Source organism: Meriones unguiculatus, chromosome 4 (genome assembly GCF_030254825.1).
Source record: "Meriones unguiculatus strain TT.TT164.6M chromosome 4, Bangor_MerUng_6.1, whole genome shotgun sequence".
In the NCBI taxonomy this organism is placed as follows: domain Eukaryota; kingdom Metazoa; phylum Chordata; class Mammalia; order Rodentia; family Muridae; genus Meriones; species Meriones unguiculatus.
The window spans coordinates 45,654,274-45,677,972 of NC_083352.1; the positions used below are offsets into that span (position 1 = coordinate 45,654,274).

A 23,699-nucleotide genomic window follows, 5' to 3' on the forward strand; every position below is an offset into this window, starting at 1 on the left:
AAAGCTGCTTTTAACATAGTTGAACAACAGGCCTGTGATACAGTGAAGCATTTTTTGGGTATATGCCAAGGAATCGTATAGCTGGGGTCTTAAGGTAGATCTACTCTCAATTTTCTGAAAACCCTCCAGATTGCTTTCTGCAGTGGTTGTACAAGTTTGAACTCCTACCAGCAACAGAAGAGTGTTCCCCTTTCTCCACATTCTTATAAGTCGAGTTTCTCTTTGCATCATCACATATAAATCCAAAAATAAGACATTATTGCCATTTCACAAAGTAAAATAATGCTCAAAGTTGAAGTTTTAGATTATCCAATATAATATGCTCTTTCAATCCAAGATGAAGATCATCAGAGTCTTTCAGGCTACAGGCTGTCTTTGATAAAAATGTAATAAAAAAAAAGACCACCTAGTGGGGAAAAGGAAATGGGCAGCTCAGCCTGTAATTGACTTTTTTTTCCATTTGATTCTAATTACTTCTACTCTTTTCAGTGATTTTTATAATTTAAATGCTATACCAAAGGCACCTTCTATGACATTAATTTGATAGGTTGCAATGTGCTTACAGGTGATTACTGTGAAATTTTAATTCTGATTATTAAAAAAAGTTATATATGCACATTCCTTCAAACGTAAAATACAAAGTTTATAAAAATATAATTAAAACCTACAATTTTTTTACAACACAACTAGTTTTTACTGCATCTCTTTTACTCACGCTGGTATATATTTACTCAGTCTACTAATATGTAAATTTTGTTCTGGTTCTTGTGTGTATGAATGCACAAACATGTACCTTTTTATGTTTAAATCTTACAATTCTGCCATCACTGTGTAGTGTTGATTATATTATTTTCTGTGATAACTGTTGTTATTTTGCAACTTGTTTGTACAGTTCTGTATTTTTTAATATAACGCTCTTCATATCCATGTATGAACAGACTTACAATGAGTTTGCATGTATACCTGATAGAGCATCATCACTTATGCAAAGTGTAATTCCAAAGTGAATTTGCTGTGTACATGGAATTTGTGTAAAATCCCATCAGCTTGTAATACAGTCTTTTCCTTGAGTAACTACAATTGTATACTTCCGCTGGTACTCAAAGAATTATTTTTACTTTATATATACACATATCTATGATGAGGGCAAGAAAGAAGGAAAATAATTATATTTTAATTATATACATACACTTTCGGTGCATCTAATGTTCTGTGCATGTCTCTCTCATTGGGTGGCAAAAGTGTCCTCTTGATGCTCCTTTTGGTTCAGTGAGCACATGGCTTATTCTGCATTTCTCTATGATTGGGTAAAGGCAGAAGTTGACTGTATTCTTAGCGAAGTTTTCAGGAAGGAGTTCTAGCAATCTTCTTTTCACACATAGTCCCCACTGCTGCTTTTTGTGTGGCCTATTTAACAATCCAGTGCTAATAGAAGCATTATGACATTTTATTGCACATGGCAGTGACCCCGAATATATCTGATCACTGAGTTTACTCTCTAGCCTAATCAAGGATTGATTGGTAAACAATGTATTCCTACGTAGATGTAGAGTATATATGATATACATGAACATGCTGTTGAGAAATGCTCAAAAGATATTATAGCACACATCATCTCATATTATCAACATCCTTCAGCCACTTTGCCTTCATAACTGCTCTTCCCATCGGTAAATATTTTAGATTTGAAAACTTTTGATTCTTGAGTTTTGTGTTATATGTGAGATTTTTCTCCAGCAAATCTACCATGTATATAAATTGGAAAGTTATGACAGTATATTATTTTCGGTGATGTTATGATCTCCTCTAAAATTCAACTTCAAATCTTTATTTCATGCTGCCACAACTGGTCCAGCCTTTTTTTCCCTTTTCTCTTAGTGCTAAGAATGAAGACCAGAGTTTTGAGCAGTCCAGGAAAGTGCTCTATTACTGCAGTACACACACTGTCCTCAGCCCTACTTTAAAAATCTATTATGTGATTGTATTTTAATAACAATTAGTATGTATGCATTTTAAAAGGCTTTCGTTATATTGTATTCATAGTGGCACACACGTTAGAAGAAATTTGTGTCATTTTACTTATAAGTTGTTGGAGAGAAAATATACGTGGACAGGTTTTTAAGTCAACACATTTGTCAGTATGAAAAAGAGCTGTGACAACAGTAAAGAAATTTAAAACTCATGCCTCACAATTTTTTTTTTCTTAAGAACAAATACAGCTTAAGTGTGCTTATTCAAATACATTAAATATTAACATGAATTTAATTTTACCACGGCCATTTGAGCACGTAAAAATCTGTTAATAATGCCTTTTGTAGCAAATACAGTGCATATCACATTAAACCAGAAAGGGTTTGAGTTTATCTTCCTAAACCTGTAGTCTGGTCAAGTACTGATCTTGCACTTCCGTTTGACAGGCTTTCGTAGGCAAAGACCTGGAGGAGCAGTTGCGGTCAGTGTCCAGCGTAGATGAGCTCATGTCTGTCCTGTACCCAGACTACTGGAAAATGTACAAGTGCCAGCTGGGGAAAGGTGGCTGGCAGCAACCCACCCTCAACACAAGGACAGGGGACACTGTAAAATTTGCTGCTGCACACTACAACACAGAGATCTTGAAAAGTAAGTATGGGCAATAAAGAGCATGGAGAGCTTCTGTGTGTTCAGCAGTGGTGATGATCATTTGGGCCTTTGCTTCCAGCTTGAAAAATTTTCACTCCAAGAAATGTAAGGAAATAAAAGTTAACAGAATTACTTTGAATAAATCAACTTGGGAGTTCGTTTTAAGTGGTTAGATTATTTCTTGAAATCCACAGCTAGAATATTCACGCCTATCAACATACAATTGTTTTGGTAGTTGATGCAATAGTCTGTTGGAAACATTTGAGAGTACTTAAGTAAACTTTCCACAGTTTGTTAATTTATTTTAGTTACTTAGGTTGATTTAAATCAGTTGTTCTTACCTTTCTAAGGCTGTAACCCTTTAATACAACTCCTCATGTTGTGGTGACCCCTAACTACAAATTTTTTCATTGCTATTTCATAACTGTAAGTTTGCTACTGCTATGAACTGTAATATAATATCTGTTTTTTAATGGTCTTACACTACTTCTGTGAAAGGGTCATTTTATCATCAAAGGAGTTGCAACTCAGTCACAGTTTGAGAACCACTGGTTTAAACGGTTATACCTCAAGAAAATGAGAATTTTTAAGAAAAAAAACTGTGCATAAATTTTCTTTTTATTTACATTTTGATATAATTTAATTCCACTTATTGCTAGAAGATTTACATATTATGCACAAGATGTGCATAGACAGATTCACTTGTGTCTGCATGCACAGGCGCACAAGTGCACGCACACACATGTACTCACCCACAAACTTGAAAATAATGAAACAAATAAAAAAGAAAATGTTTACTAACCCAAAGCACTTTTCAAAGACTACCCGCTGTCTTGTTACCTCAGCGATAACTGGCTCAGAGTTGCCTTTTATGAAGCAGGTGAACATTAATTATGACTTGTAAAATGGCGTGAGTTTGTGGACCATTTCAGAAAAGGCTGTCTTTAGTTTTAAATATTACCGCAATTTTAAAGTTTACTATTGGGACCAGCGAGATGACTCAGTAGGTAAGAGAACTCACTGTGCAAGTATGAAGACGTGGGTTTGAACCCCCAGCTCCCATGTAAAGGTATGCACAGCAATGGGTACCTATTACACCAGCGTTGCAGAGAACAGAGAAATGAAGGTCCTGTGAGCTAGCTGGGCAACCGGCTTAGCCTATCGAGAGACTTCCTGGTCTCAAGACAATAAAAGTAGAGAGTGATGGAGAACCCAAATTATTCTCCTACCCTTTATGTGAACCCCCTCCCCACATCACACACATACACACAATTTGATATTGCAAAGTGTGTTTAAAGCAAAACCAAACAAACTATTAGATTTGTGGAGGAACAGCCCATAATGTATTGTCCTTAAAAAAAAAAAATGTTATTTTAGAGGAAATGTGGGAGAAATAAGCTACAACACTTAAGCTGCCTCATTGACAATATAGTAGAAAGGCAAAGGAGTGGCAGGTAAGCCTACAACCTATTGGTAGCAGACATCCAAAGGAAACTATGAAGGAGATGGAAAATTTGATTTTCTTACAAAGAGTCAGTTTAGGCTACCAGTTATAATACATGGAAAATACCCTTGCCTTGGACATAGCTACTGTCATGGCCTTATTTAAAATTATTGGATAGTTTGCCTGTAAATGAGTTTTGAATTGACACCAAAACCATAGTTTTCTTTTTATTTACATACCAGTTTAAAAAGAAAAGCAAAAACATGCTGTTTACATTTGATTCAAGACCACAAAAGCTGCACACGCCAGGCAAAGACTGTGGCTTTGTTTTTACAGTCCTTGTAAACATCCATATATTAGATTTCCCCCTTTTAATCAAGGAGAACCAAACATTTGTGGGATAGTGGTATAATTTTTGAAATCCTTAATTTCATTCATTGTTGTTACCTCCCTGTAGAAGTAATTTTAAAAAGAAGTTTCTTCAGCTGTTCTGCTAAACATTATATTATGTCCCCGTTCACAGGGAAATGTAGGATCCAGGCCATTGTTTCTCTCATTGTTTTACACAAAATCTTAAGATATGAAGTCAAATATGAGCAAGTGACAAATGCTGTAGGCTCTGTGTGTCCTTTGGTGGCTTCTGTGTAACTTATGGACTTCCCTGTGACTCGACAGGTATTGATAATGAGTGGAGAAAGACTCAATGCATGCCACGTGAGGTGTGTATAGATGTGGGGAAGGAGTTTGGAGCAGCCACAAACACCTTCTTTAAACCTCCATGTGTGTCCGTCTACAGATGTGGGGGTTGCTGCAACAGCGAGGGGCTGCAATGCATGAACACCAGCACAGGTTACCTCAGCAAAACGGTAGGTATCAGTCCTGCTCTATAGCCCTCTGAATGATCAGGGGAAGACTACCTTACACATCTGGTCCCACTAAAGGCACTTACTTCATGCAGTGGTTCTTGCATTTTATGTGGGGAATGAAGAAACTGTTTTGATGTTCTTGTGGTTTTTTTATGTTTCTTTTTTTTTCACATAAAAAAACCAACATTATAAACTGTAGGCTTATAGTTGGGTCAAAGCCTAGTGAAGAAAATTATAAATATGATATATATATATATATATATATTTGTACTATGAATAGACTCATTCATAGCTGCATTTTTGGTGATCCTCAAGAATAATCATCATTACAAACTAGAAAGACAACTCAGTTGCTTAATTTGCAACCACAAGGTTCTGAGTCCAGTCCCCAGCACGAATGGGCATCACAGTGATATGGGTTTATAATTCCTGTGTTAAAGAGTCAGACGCAGGCTCAACAGCCAGTCTAAACCAGTAGTCAGCCCAAGGTGTCAGTGAGAGAAACAAAGTAGACGGCTCCTGAGATATGATACCTGAAGCTCTGGCTTTCATAAGTACATGCACTCCCACACAGATGAACACACACACACACACACACACACACACACACACACACACATACACACACACACACAGACACTCACTCACTCACACACACACTCACATGCGCAGAGAGAGAGAGTGAGAATAACTATTTTCAGTTAGAAATAAAACCCTTACAAATGTTTAAACCTTCTTGTTATAGAAATGTAATGAAAATATGTACTCAAAATATAAAGTTAAATAATCTTGTTCTGTGTTGTAATGAGAAAAGAAAAATTGTAAGCTGTGATTTGATTTGCACAATGTAAAATTTTATCGAATCAACAGATTAGCTGACTGCACACTTTAACTGATCAACAATGTCAGCTCAACACCGTCTTATGTTAGTATAATGTCAATGACTGTGGAAATTACGACAATGCCCTCAATTAATATTGGTCTAGCCACTTAAAAATGAAACGTTAAGCCTAACTAAAAGGTTTGTGTGAAGGCACTGAAGCTGAACGGAGTTGGTAAGAATTGAAGGATTCAAGAAAACTGCACATAGAGAAAAGATCAGAAGATAGTATATTAGGGCATATTGCAGAGTAAGTTATAGGAAAATTCACGCGGCCTTGATGAATACTCTAACCTCATTCTAAAAGCAATGTGGCATCAATGAGCGCCCTTTAAGCTGGAGAATGACACTATTAGACAAGTGCTGTTTACAATACCATGCTGATGTAGCATGGAAACGGGACATTTGCAGAAGAGGGGAAGCTGAAGTACGGAAAGCAACAGGGTATCATCACGCTAACAGGGAAGAGAAGCAAAGGTATCTTGATTATTATGATGGTAGAAACATGGGGCTTCAGGAAAATTGAGGGGGCAGCTAATATTTGTCTGAAGCCCACCACCCACTTATCCAACTGCACACTCATGCTTTCTCAACTACTGTGTTGGTTTTTCATAGTGATTCATCCCATATCTCTCCTGATTTCCGTAATCCCTACGTACAGCTGTGAGTCAGCTTTCTCCTCAGAAGATAGGCCTACTACTGCCTGAGAAGCAACTTAGTGAATCTCATTCTCTCCCGTTCTCTTTTTTATTGTTACACTGTCATCAGTTTGGTAAAGCCAAACTTTAACTAAAAGTTAAAATTTAACTAAAAGTTCAATCAATAATTCCACTAAATAAACATAACTTCCAAATATCACTGGAACCCAGATAATGCCTTCACTCTAATGTAGCCGACATCTGTCTCTCTCCAGGAATCTAATAGCTGCTGTCCCACATCCATATGTAGCTCCTTCCAACATACTAGCAACATTTTTTAGTGACATAAACTCTTTTTGGTAGCATTCTGTTCTTCCTGAGTCTGGGCCTGCATTTATTATCCCATATAGTGATATATTTCTATTTGCCAGTTGGAATATCCAGAAAAGAGTGTCTTTGATTTGTACGAAGACACTAACTTGAATACTCTGCATTGTTCCCTTCTTTGAGACACAATTTCCCAAGTCCTGCATAATCCCTCACTCTCAACTCCCATCTGTTATTGCTTTTACCATCAAAAGCTGCTTTTTCCTGCTACTCAGATTCCTTTAACTCTTGGATTCAGTGGCTGTTCACCTGCCAGTGGTGAATGTGTAGTTCCCAAGTTTCCATTTATCCCGTGATGTTCTGCTCTTCCTCAGGGTTCCTCACAAAAGCCATTTCCACATTCCCCTGATATCGTGCTGCATTGTTCTGTAGCCTCTTTTGATACCTGTAATTTACCATCATCACACCATCTGTCAGGTTTTTATTATTTTTTTATTTATTTTTATTTTTTGGGCTCTAAATTCCATGAAAACAAAATTTGTTTGTTTATTAGCCTAGAGAATACTTAGTGTAATACTTGGCATGGGTTAAATACCTGGCAGTGAGTAGAACGAATATGTGAGTGAAAGGAAATGATTTCAAGATCAGAGGTCGAGTTTTGAGTACCCTTACTTTGTGAGTAAAAAGCAGTAAAATGGTGTAGATGCTAGAATGATATTAGACATAGAATTTTAGTGAAGTGGCTGTGTCTTTTCACTTTTAACTTGAGAGAAAGCATCATGTTGATAATTGTTATTTGTTTATTAATCATAAATTTATTCATCAGAAGAAAAAAACTAATGCCAAGGTAAAACCGCCACTCTTTATTTGTCTCAACCACTACTTCTTTTCATTTTGTAAAACCATGCTCTGCTCCTACCAAAAGGATCCTCTTGGATGCTTTGGTTTAAACAAAAAGAATAAATTTAACTTAAATTCTGTTAAATGAGTGACATCCCATAGTGTTTTGCATAAAATAGTGACACATACATCTTGTCCAAATACAATTTAGTATGTGGCAAGAGGATTAGTATTTGCAGATGCAGAGATAATTCAGAGCTTAAGGATGCTGATTTTGTACAGGACCAGAGTTCAATTCCCAGCACCAAAATCTGGTGGTTCACAAAGGCCTGTAACTTCAGCTCCAGGGGATCTAACTGCTCCAGTCTGCACAGGCACCCGAACTCAGTTTATGTACCCCGTGCACAATTGCTTACACACACATATACATAAACACATAATACATATACACACGTGATTAAATCCAAATGTGTAAAATTAAATCAATATTCATCAAGTTATTAAAAGTAGTGAAATGCTATTAAAGAGAACCTACAAATTTGTGGGAGTGAATTCAAGTAGTTTTCCATCCCAAGTTACTAAATCGTGAAACTCCCAAAGGTAGGAAGGAAGTGTTCAGTTGTGTTTCTCTTGCTGCTAATACAGTCTGTTAAATCTTCTGCTTTTTACTTTCTCCTAAGTCTATAAAAAAACTTTCTTACCAATGTAGAGTATGGGAATGTGTGAAGATATCTCTCCAGTAAAAAGATAAATGAATAAATTCCTTACTACTAAATTTCTTTAAAGTAAAAGGAAAAAATGAAAACCAAGCTTTTGTTTTGTTAATGTTTCAGACACATATTTTAGCCACCAAAGTCACCAGCCTGAGTCGTATAAACCTCAAGAGCACTAGAGTTTCAAGTGTTGCGCTACAATAGCTGATTTCTAAAATGGAAACTTGATGTTTTTTATGGGTCTCTGTGAAGGGCAGGTTATCAGAATGCGCGAGGAAGCCTGTTTCTAGTTGCAAAGTGAAGCCACATGGGCTGAGCATTCCAAACTGAAGTAATCAATAACAACTGCAGCAGAGGCTGCCCCCCTTGAACATCAGAAACTATAATATAGATTGGATACCATCTTAACCTCTTACACAAACGTGCCCCAAGTGTGTTTTCTTACGTGAAGTTGTGTATTTAGGAGATAAAAACCAAAGCTAATGGGAATCTTACAGAAAGTAAGCTATTTGGTGATGAAAGGAGAGGCAAAGAAAGACATCTGCTCTGAAGCCACGTGTGTGGAGGAGCAAGCTCTGCAAATGCTCCCGTTTTCCCTAAGTACCATCCCAAAGATGGGAACGAATGAAGAAACGTTATTAGGACCGTAGGTCTGATTGGGAGACCTGAGATTTGTTCTCAAGAAACTGAACCCCTTTTTACAGTTGTTAGTACCAGGCCAGAGCCGCTAGCCTAGCCTTTGTGAACTGCCTTTAAGCATTATTTAAAATTCTGTTTTCTCATCTCAAAAAGAAACAGTAATTTTCTGGGCATAGTAGCACGTGACTATAATCCCAGGGAGGCAGGAACAGGCAGATCTCTGTGAGTTGGAAGCTAGCCTGGTCTACAAAGCCAGGACAGCCAAGGATACACAGAGAAACCCTGTCTCAACCAAAAACAAACAAAAAAGAAACAGCAATTTATGCTTCATTGTTTTTACAGAAATCATATAAACATGTGCATTGCCAAATCATTCCTTTATATTTTATATTTAAATAGAATGTATCATATATATTTTTTTACAACACAGTGTATTTATGCCGCAATATAAAACAGGGCTTTATACTACAAGTAGGCACTATTATTTTGTACTGTAGTTAGAAATATTTCTTCCAGAATGTTGCAGTAGTGTGGAAGATTAATTTAGTCCACTCATATGTATTCATGTATTTTATAAGGAATTTAATTTGTGCTGTATCTTTAACAAATTACGTTTGGCAAATACACCCGTTAGAAAAGGTTTCATCTTGATGTGGACAAAGAACTCTCAACCAGGAAGAGTTTGCACAAAGTAATGGAGTAATGGCATTTGCCTGAAGAAAGTAATGAAAGAATCTTTGGGAAAACAGTACTTTTAGCCAAATAAGGATACTGAGGATGTTAATGATTTTATCGAGGACTCTGAAAACTCCTGATTTGAGGTTTTAGCCTACTTGTAACACTGTTTGGATTTCATGCATCACAGTATGCTAAAATTAGTTCAAGCTGGATGTCAAAACACTTCTACCTGCTTTTATTTTATTTTTGTTTTTCATTCTAGATCTAATCTGAGTTCTATAGGCTTTGAACAACTATGTTTGAGTGGCTAGAACATTAAGTTTAACCGCTAACACGAACTTTGAACTTTCACATTTTCGCATTTTTAGGTATTATTAGTTTAAATGTTTCATAGTTTTAAGTGTGATTTTACTATTGCTAGTATAAACTCCAGCCACAAGCTTTTATTTTTATGTATAATGTGCTCAAAGTTAGGATAATAAAACAAAAGGGAATTATATTTTAGATATGAAGATGTCTTAAAAGTCTCAATTTGGGGCTGTATTTGTATCCAAAATATTTCTGTTGAATTTGGTAATAAACTGTATCCCTGGTATTCCCAACGAAAAAGTTCTGCACTTTCTCTTGACCAGCCTATAAGGTGTATGGAGATGGAGACTGTTGGTCTGCAGCAGTTGCTATGCTGGGTAAACACTATTGTTTCAAAGTGTGCTCTGTTACAAGTCCATTCTTGGTGAAAATTGACCATTGAATATTCTTAAAAGGAATGCCAATAGATAACAACAGGAAACCTAAGGTCAGAAATATTTCCTATTTCCCCCTATTTAGCACACGTTCACAGAATATAAAATCAGATATTTTCCAATTCTCAGACTTTTAAAATGCCTTCTTTATGTCTGTGCCTTTCTAAAATCTGTTCCAAAGCCAAAACAAAGCATGTAGACATACATGACATCAGTGTTCATGAGCAATACTTTTACCATTTAAATAAGTACAAATTAATATTATGTATTGTTCTGGAAGTACTTTATACCAGTAAACCTGTTTTAGTAAATATCAGACTGTAATAGATTGCATTATTAAATAAATGTGCTGTCTCCTAGTACCACCCGAATAGACATGCTACATATAGACCATTATTTAATTCTGCACACCATCCCTGAATGTTGTAATTTGAATTTAAGTGGATAAAAAAATGCTACTGTGTACATATTAAAATGCAAATTAGCCTGGTGACAGAGTGAGAATAGTATTAAAGCATAATGGAATCCACTTACTGTTTCGCGCATCAATATGTTTATATAGATCGTGCCTCTACTGACAGAAGATTGTCATTAACCATATTGTTCAGGTTTGGCAAAATGGTCAGAGAAGATTTCATATGAAGGTTACACTGCTGTTACTTGTTTAATAAGAATATTTATTAGAAACTATCTGGCACCTTAAAAATCCTCCTATAGATCTGGCTTGCTTCCATGTATGTGGACCTATCTGCATTGCCCACGTGGCACGCTGGGGTTGGCTACCCAGAGGCTATTTAAGCTGTGGGCTGGCTTTCCCCAGGGTCAGATGATTGTTCAAGGTTCCTGAATAAACTGCATTGAAAAAAAAAAAAAAAAGAAAAAAAAGAAAAAAAAATCCTCCTATAGTATCTATTGCTGTTGTGTGTTAGGCTGTGTGCTCACAAGCCCATGTACATGTGTGTGTGAATCAGTGCATGCACACGTGTGTTACACTCCTTCTCGCTGATAATACTGTTACCCACGAGCTGCATATGAGCAAGCATCATTAGTGATGACTATCGGCCTGGAATTCCAGCAAGGACCTTAGCAGCTTGTATGTGCTCAATAAATCATTATTGAAGATCAGAAGAAGGAAAATAATTTAAGCAGAAATTTAAAAATATCAGAAACTGTTTAACAAAGATTTATGTTAATCTTGGATACCACTATTGTAATAAAAAATGACGAGTGCAGAAAAGGTAGACTCAAAACTCACCAATAATTATCACCATTATCATCGTTATTTTATAGATAATAGAGTGGAGGCTTAGGATTGATAAACCAGTTTCTAAGCCACAGTTATAAATAGCAATTCCAGGACTCTACCCAATTTCTCTTATTACTTAATACCAAGGTCTTGGTTATTATTTCATACTTGGGAATGACTTAAGACAAAAACAAGCAACTGTTTGGAGACTTTGTAGATTTAACTTGAAAGTGGCATATACGTTTCTAAAATGTACTTCTATTTATTGATTACCTACTTGTTTTTTAAAGTTTATATCTTGTAAGCATTTATCATCTGATTAGAAAAAGAAGCCTGCCGATTCATTCTATGTAATATACAGTTTAGCACAGCTATTGAAAACCACAAACTTGTTTGCAAACAAGAAAATTTATAGTAATTTGAAATATAAGACATATTTCCATCGACATAGAAATACGGGGCAATACAAAAAGAAATTGGAAACTAGAGAAGCCCCTTGAATATATGGCAAGAGCTAGCATAGGTACAGTCAGGCCTTTGAAGTTGGCAGATGGATAAAAATTATTAGGACTCTTTCTCTGGATCCCTCACCTTTCCCTACTCACATATTCAAATACAGAATGAAACAAACATTGAGTCAAAACTTGAGGATGGAGGATGTGTTTTAGAAGAAAAGCTTTAAGCGTGTTTATCCTATCGATCACATTAATTAACTCTAATCAGCTTCCCCATTGTCTACTTAGCACAGGGAAATATGACAATGTTAATTGTAATTTTGCTTTCCTTGAATTTGGTTAATTCTAACGTTTTTTTGTTTTTGTTTTTGTTTTTTCTCTGAAGCACCACTGTACTTGTAGTGTTCACAGAAGCCCAATTTACATCAAAAGCAGCTCTGTAAAGGGTAGTGTTTTTAACCTCTTCGCCCGTTACATCATCCCGTTACTTATATATTCATCCACACTTCTCTTTCTACTTTTGGAAGCTTATGGCCATGTTAATTTTTCTGGAAATATGCCTTATTAATACACAGTTTAGCTGTTCTCTGTCTGACCAAAACATTCTTCAAAGTCTTACTACTAAGTAAAGCTCATTCTTCTGTGAGACCCTGAGAGTGAATATTATCTACTAGGGTATGGGAATGGTTCCATGATCACTGAAGCTGCTTGTTGTGGCCTTCTGGTCCCTTTCCCCTTTGGATAACAGGGTAGATGGAACCTGGAGTGACAATAACATTGTGGGTAGAGACGCTCCTGCCAAGATTCGAGGGCAGAAACACTTGAGCCCTTATCCATAGTTATCTTCAAGGATGCCTTGTCCATCACTGTCGGAGTCAGTGCTGTGTTGTCATGTAAGACAATCTCAGAGCTGAAATCACAAATGCCCTAGTGGCCTACCACCTCTGAATTATTTTCCATTCATCGTGCTTTCTCTTCCTTTTCCTGATTCTTTGGCTGCTCCTCTCCTTTCCTTCTGCCCAGCCACATCCCACAGAGCGGCTTGTTGGGTTGCTAGTCTCTATCTAGTTCCTACCATATTTGTTTCCAGGAGAGATTTGCACAACACTTTACAAAAGCACCCTTTTCAAGTTCTCTCCTTCTTTTGCCCATTTCCAATGCTTACGGGTTTCCCCATTAGTAGTCTACCTTTTCACAAGATGTTTACAGGGTTATTTGCCTTCTCTATTAATGTTCCTCTCCCCCCGGTTTCTATTACAGCACACATTCTTTTTGCATTCTCAATGATCTCACTGAATAGCACATCAATGACCATGATTTTATTCATAGCTTTGATACTGACAGCTCGTACCTGGCTCTCCTACAGCTCTCGACACAGACATTTAACTGTTTGTTATATAATCACACTAGACCTTTAGTTACTGGCTTACATACCTTGCTATCATGTGCACCATCTTAGAATGTAAGATAGATTACTATGAAAGCAAAAATAATATATAAATATAAAGATTGAGAGCTAAAGCAAAACTCAGTGTTAGATCTGTTTAAGCTTTGTCCCCAATATCACAAAAAATAAGAAAAATTTATAAATATTTTAAATATCTCTTTTATGCAATCCCTGGAACTAAAATATCAGTTATTATCTTTAGTTAACTAGAGAAAAATATATACCTTGGGAAAACTTAACCACTTCTCCAAACCCGTACAGTTTTTAAACATGGGAGCTAAGAAAAATATTCTGCCCGGGTATATTCTTCTAGCCATCTTCTATGAGCATGTTATATTTTGCCAAAAAGTAGTTGAGCTATTTAATGTAGATGGAAGTATCCTTCAAAAAAAGAAAATGCGTATCATATAATTTAGATGGTCCTTTTCTAGCTATGTAAGTTTACTTTCATATATACATTGAAAACATAGAATTCATATCAATTGTATAGTATGTATCGCTTAAATATGCACACATTGTGTAATCACATTACATCTCTCCTCAAATATTTACAACTCGTTTATGCAAAAATATTGAAAATATGTCTGGCTTTTTGGGATATGCAATACACAAATGGTAACAGTCCATTCATTGTGAAATAGCACCCTAAAACTAATTACTGTGGTCTGACTGCAGCATCCCCCTCTGCTCCACTCTTCATTTCAGTGACATTTATTTTCCACTTCTATTTGAGATCACATGGTACCTGCACTTCTGTGCCTGGCTTATTTCACATAAAGTGATCTTCAGGTCCACCCATGTTGTTATAAATAATCATATTTCTTTCTTTTTAATTCAGTGAGATAGTCGTTCTATTGTGTGACCAAAATTTTCAGATTATTTTAGTTCCTTACACTGTCAGCAATTGTCAACTGATGGCATAAAATTACATCCAGGGAGCAGTTTTACTGCACTAAGGTATTTTGTCCATTGGAGCACTTTTCAGTTTGCCATGAAAATACAGAATAGCACAGGGTTCAACTGTCATTTCTTTACTATAAATAGATCTTACAAGCAAGCATTTAATTGGTAGGGTTTCATTTTTTTTCTAGTAATAAATTGGCTTATAAACCTTAGGAATTGAAATCCATTTACTCTGTGTTCTGGTTAAAACATTGCCTTTCCTTTGAGGACAGAAGTGTAACAGACAACTTAGCTAAACTGCATCTTCAGACTCTTAATTCAACACAGCATGTAAAATGTCCTACTTTATTTTTAGCTCATTTTATAAGGTCTGTCAAGATTTCAGTAACACAGCTTTGTTTGTTGAAATAATGGAGTAGTCGTTTTTATGTTAAATGTTGTGAATTCTTGAGATCTGAGATGTGTTAAACGTTCAAGGAGAAATTTCATTTGGAATAAAAAGTAATTTCATAACATAATTTGTGTCTGTGGATTCAGTTTACATAAAATAGGACTTAAGTAAGCATTCTTGGCTGTGTGGCCAGTAGCTTTGCTCATAAGTCGGAAGATATTTCCTTCAGATAATTTGTGTCTCATTTTAAAACCCTCGGGTTTAAGACCTTAACACTGAGGAATCCAGGACTCTGATTTTTTTTTTCTTGAATATACTGGTTTGTCACTGCTTTGTTACATATCATTAGTTGGTAGTCACACTTTTAATATGATTCATAACTAGCGATGTGATACAAACATCTGAGCTATTTATCATTCTTTTGGAAGATTCTGTTTGGGAGCAAACCACTCTTTGTTATTATTTGAAAAGTATCAATGCCCTACACTCCCCAATACCAAGTCATAGAAAGCTAATCTCATGCCCTCTTTTGGACTCCAACATGTCCCTTGAAAGTCCTCTGTAGCATGTATATAATATTTTTCTTCTTTTTGTCCCTTTGTAGTTGTTTGAGATTACAGTGCCACTCTCTCAAGGTCCCAAACCAGTCACAGTCAGTTTTGCCAATCACACTTCCTGCCGATGCATGTCTAAGCTGGATGTTTACAGACAAGTTCACTCAATTATTAGACGTTCTCTGCCAGCAACATTACCACAGTGAGTATGAATTAAGTCTATTTTTTTCCTACATATTCTCCTAAAATGAAATTATCTTCAAATAAACACAAGTTTTGTAAAGACTGTTGTGTTTCTCATGAAACACAAAACCTAAAATATTATACAATAAGAGTAAAATTGTGCTGAGCTACCCATTGTGCAGGCAGGGTAGTTCACAATATAAAAGGTTGTTCTATAGAGTGGGGAACATCCTACCACTGTTTATACAACTAATGAAGTAGCCACATGGATTTAACATCTGTGAAACTGAATATTCACTTACAAGTCATTCTAAAGCTTAAAATGTAAATCTGAATGAGTTAAATCTAAAACAAAAATTAACCATATGCTTTATGATTTTATATTAAGATATGGTTGAAATATAGTTACCTATTTCTTTTTTCATATTTTTGTGTTTATTTATTATTTATTACAATTTATTCAATTTGTATCTTGGCTGTAACCCCTCCCTCATCTCCTCCCAGTCTCACCCACCCTCCCTCTTCTCCCCCTATGCCCCTTCCCTATTCCAGTAATAGGGGAGGACCTTCTATCTGACCCTAGCCTATCAGGTCTCATTAGGACTGGCTGTATCATCTTCCTCTGTGGCCTGGCAAGGTTGTACCCCCCAGGGGGAGGTGATCAAAGAGCCTACCACTGAGTCTATGCCAGAGACAGCCCCTGCTCCCTTACTAGAGTTTGACTATTGAAATCTTGATTACTTGAATTTTCTCTTCATATTACTTTAATTAACATTCAGACTGTAGTTTCACATTCAAGTTTTTTTCCTGTCTTAATTTTAGTTTAGCAAAGAGTAGCATTTGATTACAGGGAATGACAGAAGATCAGTTCAAACATTGTGAATAAATTTTTAGAATAATTTTCATTGTTGTTTTGGGTCTTATGAACTTTGAACCCTGAAACAAAGATGCAGCTCAGTGGGTTTTTTTATTGTTTCTAGTGTATGTAATAGGTAATTAAGAGTGATCAAACATAATTCCAGCACTCATTACAATAGCATAAATAGATGGATGATATGTAAGATGAGAAATTAAGAAACGCTTTTACCTTCAGAGCCTCGACAATAAATGTACCCATGGATTCTCCTCATGCTGCTCAATTTAATTTGGCAGATTATTGGCCCTCTTCAGGACATTTTAGGGCAAACTCAATGATAGCTCGAATATTAACACAGAACTGTGCTTTCTATGAAGAAGAAAAGATCTCACAGATATCTATAAGGGAAACCATAGTAATATAAGAAAGAAAAACAACCATCTTAACATAGCAGGTCCTCTGTTTCATCTCATTCATGTGGTCCTTGGATTGCTGTTTATTTTCTAGACCCCATTTCCTTGGATAAAGCATCCATTCTGAAAACCTTCGGTATCATCTTTGTGTTCATGGTCCCTAAATTTCATTTGAAGATATGATCATATACTTGTCATGTAGTAATTTTTCCACACTTATATTTCCATATAATCATATTAGCTATATGTTAAATCCAACGATTAGTTCAATCCTTTTTATTTCTCCATTTTTCATAGCACAAAGTTCTCATATTCTTTTGAGACTTCGTAATTGCAGTTATTGCAAAATAATTCTTCTTTTATTCCACAAAAGCATGATTAATTATTTGGGAGAAGAGTGAGATATCTACTCTACCTTCATACAATTCTCATCACTTCCATTCATCTACTTTATTCTAGGTGTGTGGCTGATATGGCACATCACCCAGCTTCTTAGTATTAACTCTTTCTCCCATTCCTGTTCACAATTTTAAGTAAACTTTAAAAGACATCATTTGATTCATCAAACCAAGAACAGTGCCTATCAGTTAAAGAATTGAGGATCAATTTCTCACCATTATTTTTCTTTGCTATCTTACTTGGCATTATTCTCTACATCTGTGTTTTACAAAGTGTGATTCCCTGGTCACAAAACCATGTCCTGCTCTGTGTCTTATTCCTATTATGACTTTAGCTTGAGGTAAGCTCTCTCTCTCTCTCTCTCTCTCTCTCGGCCTTTCTAAGGCCATATGTATTTCTTAGACCTCAGATTAAAGTTTTTCCCCTGCATTTGTTATATCAAAATACCATAGCACTGCTTCTGTATTAAGATGACAGCATTGCTTTTTGCTCTGGACATTATGCTTTAGAGATGCAATTGGGTTATTACATTTACATCTAATTTTTTTACTTCATAACTACTAATATTCTATTAAATTAAAACTGATTACATTTTTATGCTTTTCCTATGGCAATCTACTACAGTAAATCAATGTACTACAAAGTAGAAAGAGAAGGGTATAATCAAGGAAGAGTAGAGGAAGAGATACACACACACACATACATATACACAGAGAACATAATAGTGGTAAATTTAGTGGTTGGTTAATTGTTTGATGACTACAATGTCCATGAAGATGTAAGAAAATTGAACAGTCTAATGGCAATGATTGGGATGATTTAATTAAATTTCAATTAATTCAATAAATAGAGGATTGTGTAATGAAATTACTAAGGCTGTGACTCTGAAGAAGTAAATAGCTGCCTAGAAAAATCCTTGTGCTTTTATAAAGGTATGCAGGTAGAATAAGAGGTTTTGTAGATCCACACAGTACTGATGAGACCTGATAGACTAGAGTTAGATAGTAGGAGAGAAGGACCTCCGCTAACAGTGGACAAGGGAAGGGTGATGGGGGGGAAAAAGGAGGGAGGGTAGGACCTGAAGGAAATGAGGAATGGGGCTACAGCTGGATACAAATTGAATAAATTGTAAATAATAATAAATTTCCTCTTTGCAAGTTTAAAATCCTTATGTACATGTCATAATTTTTTAAAATTTCAATGTATATCTCTGTTCATCATTTTCTTCAATGCTCTCTCTCTCATATATATGTTCATACATACACATGTAGATATAGAGTATATATACATGTTCATATATATCTACATATAAATATATATAATTATATAATTTAATTTATATTTTTATATACATACATTTAATATATACTTAAATATATAATAAATATATAATATATAACATATATTTAATATGTATTAATATGATATATATTTAATATATATTTAAACATATAGTAAACATATAATTTATGAATATAATTTATAATATATATATTATACATATTACATCATGTTCAGTTGAGGACCTGTTAGCATGAATGAACTTATCAGTGAAACTCAGTCAAGAGAAGCATTGTTTAAACCCTGAAACAGTGTACTTTAACAAGATATTTTGTAGTAGCTGGATTGTAAATTTTATTGAAGATTGCCTTTGATATCACAGCGTTTCTGTGGCTTTCTGGATGACTAGGAGATGGAACAACAAAGTGTAAATCATACCAGTTCATCTGCTTCGTTGACACTGTTCTGTGATTTTCCCCATTGGGTAGAAAAACTAGAGTGAGAAATCTAAAAGAAAAGCTAAGCTTTTAAAGCTTTCAACAGCAACCTCAAGAGGTCTTTGGTTTTTTGTTTTGTTTTGTTGTTGTTGTTTTTAGGTTTTGAGGTAGAGCACAAAGTTTGTTGTACAGAAAATGGGAAGACAAATTTTAGAATAACCAAAACATTTTGCATATTTTATGCTCAGAAAGTTTAAGACAATTATTGTTTCAACATGGTTGATATCATATGCTTGTCTTTATGGAGAGAAAGAGCCAAAGAAGTTGGGGCATATTTGCTTTCATCAGTTAGCTGGTATAATAAAACTAATTAACAAAATCCCATAGGCTACATAGCAGTTCTTCTTGCAGTACATTCTACAGAATTTGTCCAGTGACCAAAGTCATGGATCCACAATGATAATATCATACAAAAGAGTTTCATTGCCCTTGAAATCCCATGTTACACCTGTATATTTCTCCTACCCTTGTACTCCTGACATCATGCGTTATTATGAGGTCGGAGCAACTTTTTCTTGCCCTTTAATGATTTTTGTTGTTGTTGTCACCTGGTTGGGGTTTTAGTTTTCTGAGACTGAAGTATTGTTCGGCACGACAATAAGATCACAGGCATTCTTGAAGTACATTCTTACTTACATTCTTACTGAATTTCTGGTTGTTTAAACTTATGCATTCTCTAACTTAATTCAGTTAATTTGAATTAAATGTGGTAATAAAAATGTCAGTGATGTAACAATTTCTATTGCTTTATTTTATTAAAACTTCTGTAAACCGTCAAAACACAAATAAAGCAGAGGCCTTAATACCTCTCTGCACACATTATTCACCTGTGTTCCTCCTCTCTTAACCATACAGTTCAAAACTCAAGCACTCTGTACTTAAGTGAAGCACTCAGTGACCATACAACATTGAACTGCTAATTCATATCCATCGGTGGATATGATGTTACGCTTTCAAACAGTTTTTAGAATTATATAAAAAGAACAAATTTGATCTTTCCATTTCACTTTTTAAGCTAATGTACATATTCTCTTATTTTTTTTCAAATATTGCTTGCCAGATTTATTAAAAGCATAGAATTTTCCATCCATTAGACTTTATCTACTTTTTTTTTCTTTGACTACTAAACAAATCCTGGATCTGTCCCCCCTTCTTCCTGTCAGCAGACTAACAGAACACAGGCAAGCAACAACACAAACAGACAAGGCCATAAACTCATGTGAATTAACAAAATTCAGTTCCAGATAGATAAGCATATGCACATCAGTTAAATGTATGTATATTAAAAACATACAGGCCTTTATAATTTAAATGTAAGAATATTAACATGCATTATTTCTTACTGTATTAGATGAAGGAAGTTACATAATGACATTGACTACACGGGCACTTTGCATATGCATTTTTCTAAGAGTGTGTGTTAAGGAATTGAACCCATCGTCTCACATATAGTAACAAACATTCTACCATTCACCCACTCTTTCACCCAGAGTGAAAGGTTTTATTACTCTTTACTTATTGTTAGGCACTATGGAAAAGTTATAACTGAAAAATGTCTATGTAAACATAAAAATGTATCCCAGTGACGTGAATAATGAGATCAAGGTAAAAAATTATTTTAAAATATTTGGAAGATAACTAATGGAGGATTTTATCCAGATCTCTGAAGCCTTTACATCACCAAAATGAGGTTGTCCTTTCAGTTGTTATTCAGACAACTTTAAAAACTGTCAGGATCTATATTCTTCCATAATACAAAATTGAAGTTCAGATATCATCAACAGCAGGCACCTAAGAAATCAAATCTCTGTCTTGATAGTTATCAAAAGTGTTAAGATGGAAGGGGAGAAGGACCTCCCCTACCAATGGACTTGGAGAGGGGCATGGGAAGAGAAGAGGGACTGAGGGTGAGATTGGGACTGGATGAGGGAGGGGCTACCGCTGGGATACAAAGTGAATAAACTGTAATTAATATAAAAAGTTGTTAATGGAGCTGGGATTCTCTTAGGTTCTTGGCATATATAGTTTTAAGGTTTTTTTCATGTATCAAAACATCATTTTGTCGCTAAAGAATATAAAATTTTGTCAATTATACTACAAAAACTACACATTTGGGATTAATTTACAAAGTAAATATATTTCAAAATTATAGTTTTTTGAAAGAAGTGTAACATCTCAGCTCTTTTCTATCAATTCTGGAATAATAGTGTCAGTGTATTTTAGTACATTCACTGTGGATTTAAGAAGTCAGGGAATCTCTAAGAATATAAAATTCAGTGCCAAAATGTAGAGAAAACAAATCAAAAATATAAAATACATGAGATAGCATGCCATAATATTAAAAGTCTAAGCACTAAAGTTTATTACCCAGCATTTAGAATTTGCTCTACCCAGAATGCATACATCTTTCTAAAATTTCAGAAATGTTAATGGACTAAAAATGTTGACTTTATTATTGAATACATAATTTTCTATTTTTTTAATTTTATTTTATTAATTACACTTTATTCACTTTGTATCCCCCATAAGCCCCTCCCTCCTCCCCTCCTGGTCCCACCCTCCCTCCCGTTTCTTCACACATGCCCCTCCCCAAGTCCACTGATAGGGGAGGTCCTCCTCTCCTTCCTTCTGATCTTAGTCTATCAGATCACATGAGCAGTGGCTGCATTGTCATCTTCTGTGGCCTGGTAAGGCTGCTCCCCCCCCCTCAGGGGGAGGTGATCAAAGAGCAGGCCAATCAGATTATGTCAGAGGCAGTCCTATTCCCATTACTATGTAACCCACTAGGACACTAAACTGCCATGGACTACATCTGTGCAGGGGTTCAAGGTTATCTCCATGCCTGGTACTTGGTTGGAGTATGAGTCTCTGGGAAGACCCCTGTGTTCAAATTTTCTGGTTATGTTGCTCTCCTTGTGGGGTTCCTATCCTCTCCAGATCTTACTATTTCCCACTTCTTACATAAGAGTCCATGTACTCTGCCCAACAGTTGTCCATAAGTCTCAGCATCTGCTTTGATAGTCTTCAGGGCAGAGCCTTTCAGAGGCCCTCTGTTGCAGGTTCCTAGGTTGAAGAAAACAGGAATACATAATTTTCCTATCAAGCATGGTTGGCTACCATAAAAAGCTAAAATGTTATGCTCAGGATTCGAGGTTAAGCACTGCACTCAGGGTCAGCCGCTTTGGACCCAGAGAAGAGCATGTCTGATTGCATGCGGGTTGATGCCCCAGGTCCCGCCTCTGAGAAAAAGGTATCAGACGGGTCTGATGCTCTTTGGGTGGATGACACCTAAATGAACATCGGTACAAAGTCCCAATTTATTTCTAATATCAGAGATCAGACATCTACTCTTGCCTGATGCGTCTAAAACAAAAAGGGGGAACTGTAGAGAGCTGCGTAATGCCGCGCCTTAAAGATGGAGCTGGTTTCCGCCTTCCACCTTCCTGATGGTGAGTGCTCTCTGTCACAAACAACTCCACATTTGGCTAAGGCTGAGGATCTGGCTTGCTTCCATGTATGTGGACCTATCTGCATTGCCCACGAGGCACGCTGGGGTTGGCTACCCAGAGGCTATTTAAGCTGTGGGCTGGCTTTCCCCAGGGTCCGGTGATTGTTCAAGGTTCCTGAATAAACTGCATTGAAAAAAAAATGCATAGATTCATGAACTCATGACTTCTAATTTCAAAAAAACAAAATCTATGGCTAGCAGAACAGTCAAGTGAAGTTTTCAAATAATGAAATAATTGTTATAAAAGTAACTGTTATCTTTCAGAAAAATTAAAGTTCTCTTTGTAGAGAAAATTATTCTATGGGTTGTAGAATACATGTGCTTCAGATAATGGGCTTTGCCATAAAATCTCTCAATCATAAAAATCTCTGTATATGCACATTAATCATTAATTTTGAGTATCAGTGTCAAAATCATCAAAATTCTTTGAAAAGTAAAACATAAAGGCAATAAGCACATTGTGTTAATCCTTCTATATAACCTGTCAACACTTTTCTTTCAATATAATACAATAACATTTAAAAATTTCTTTCCATCTCAGTTTTAGAATGGTATTATATAAATCCTAAAATTTTGCTTCTTACATCTGAAGGAGGGAGCACCATTTAGGAATTATAAAAAACATTTATCCAAATATTGCTTTCTTTAATTCAATATGTCTAGCACAATTTCAGATTCAACATTAATATATTTTGTGATGAGTAATAATTGGTTATTTGTGTGAAACTTCTCATATATTTTAGAAACTTAAATTGTCTTTTAAGACTATTAGAACCCAAAATATTTAGTTTCCTTTAAGCAAACCATTAGTAACTACTACAAAGTTTGTGTTGTTGAGACTGTTGCAGATATAATTGAGAGTGCTTGCCAAACGAATTTTTTTTTTGTTCAACATCAACACAAAAGAGAAAAAGTGGTATTACAACTAGATTATCTGAGCTTTGTATTTACTGCTATAAAAATACATCTTTCACCTTCCCGATGGTGAGTGCTCTCTGTCACGAACAACTCCACATTTGGCTAAGGCCGAGGATCTGGCTTGCTTCCATGTATGTGGACCTATCTTCATTGCCCCCGTGGCACGCCTGGGTTGGCTACCCAGAGGCTATTTAAGCTGTGGGCTGGCTTTCCCCGGGGTCCGAGGATTGTTCAATGTTCCTGAATAAACTGCATTGAAAA

General features: G+C 35.7%; 1 protein-coding gene across 1 annotated transcript in view; it reads left to right on the forward strand.

Moving 5' to 3' along the window:
* Vegfc (vascular endothelial growth factor C) overlaps positions 1-23,699 on the forward strand; it is a 103,919-nt gene that overhangs the window by 69,701 nt on the left and 10,519 nt on the right. Inside the window, exons 2-4 of the mRNA XM_060381784.1 lie at positions 2,418-2,619; positions 4,739-4,929; positions 15,434-15,585. Of these exons, the coding sequence (XP_060237767.1) occupies positions 2,418-2,619; positions 4,739-4,929; positions 15,434-15,585 (545 nt within the window). The remainder of the gene's footprint in view (positions 1-2,417; positions 2,620-4,738; positions 4,930-15,433; positions 15,586-23,699) is intronic.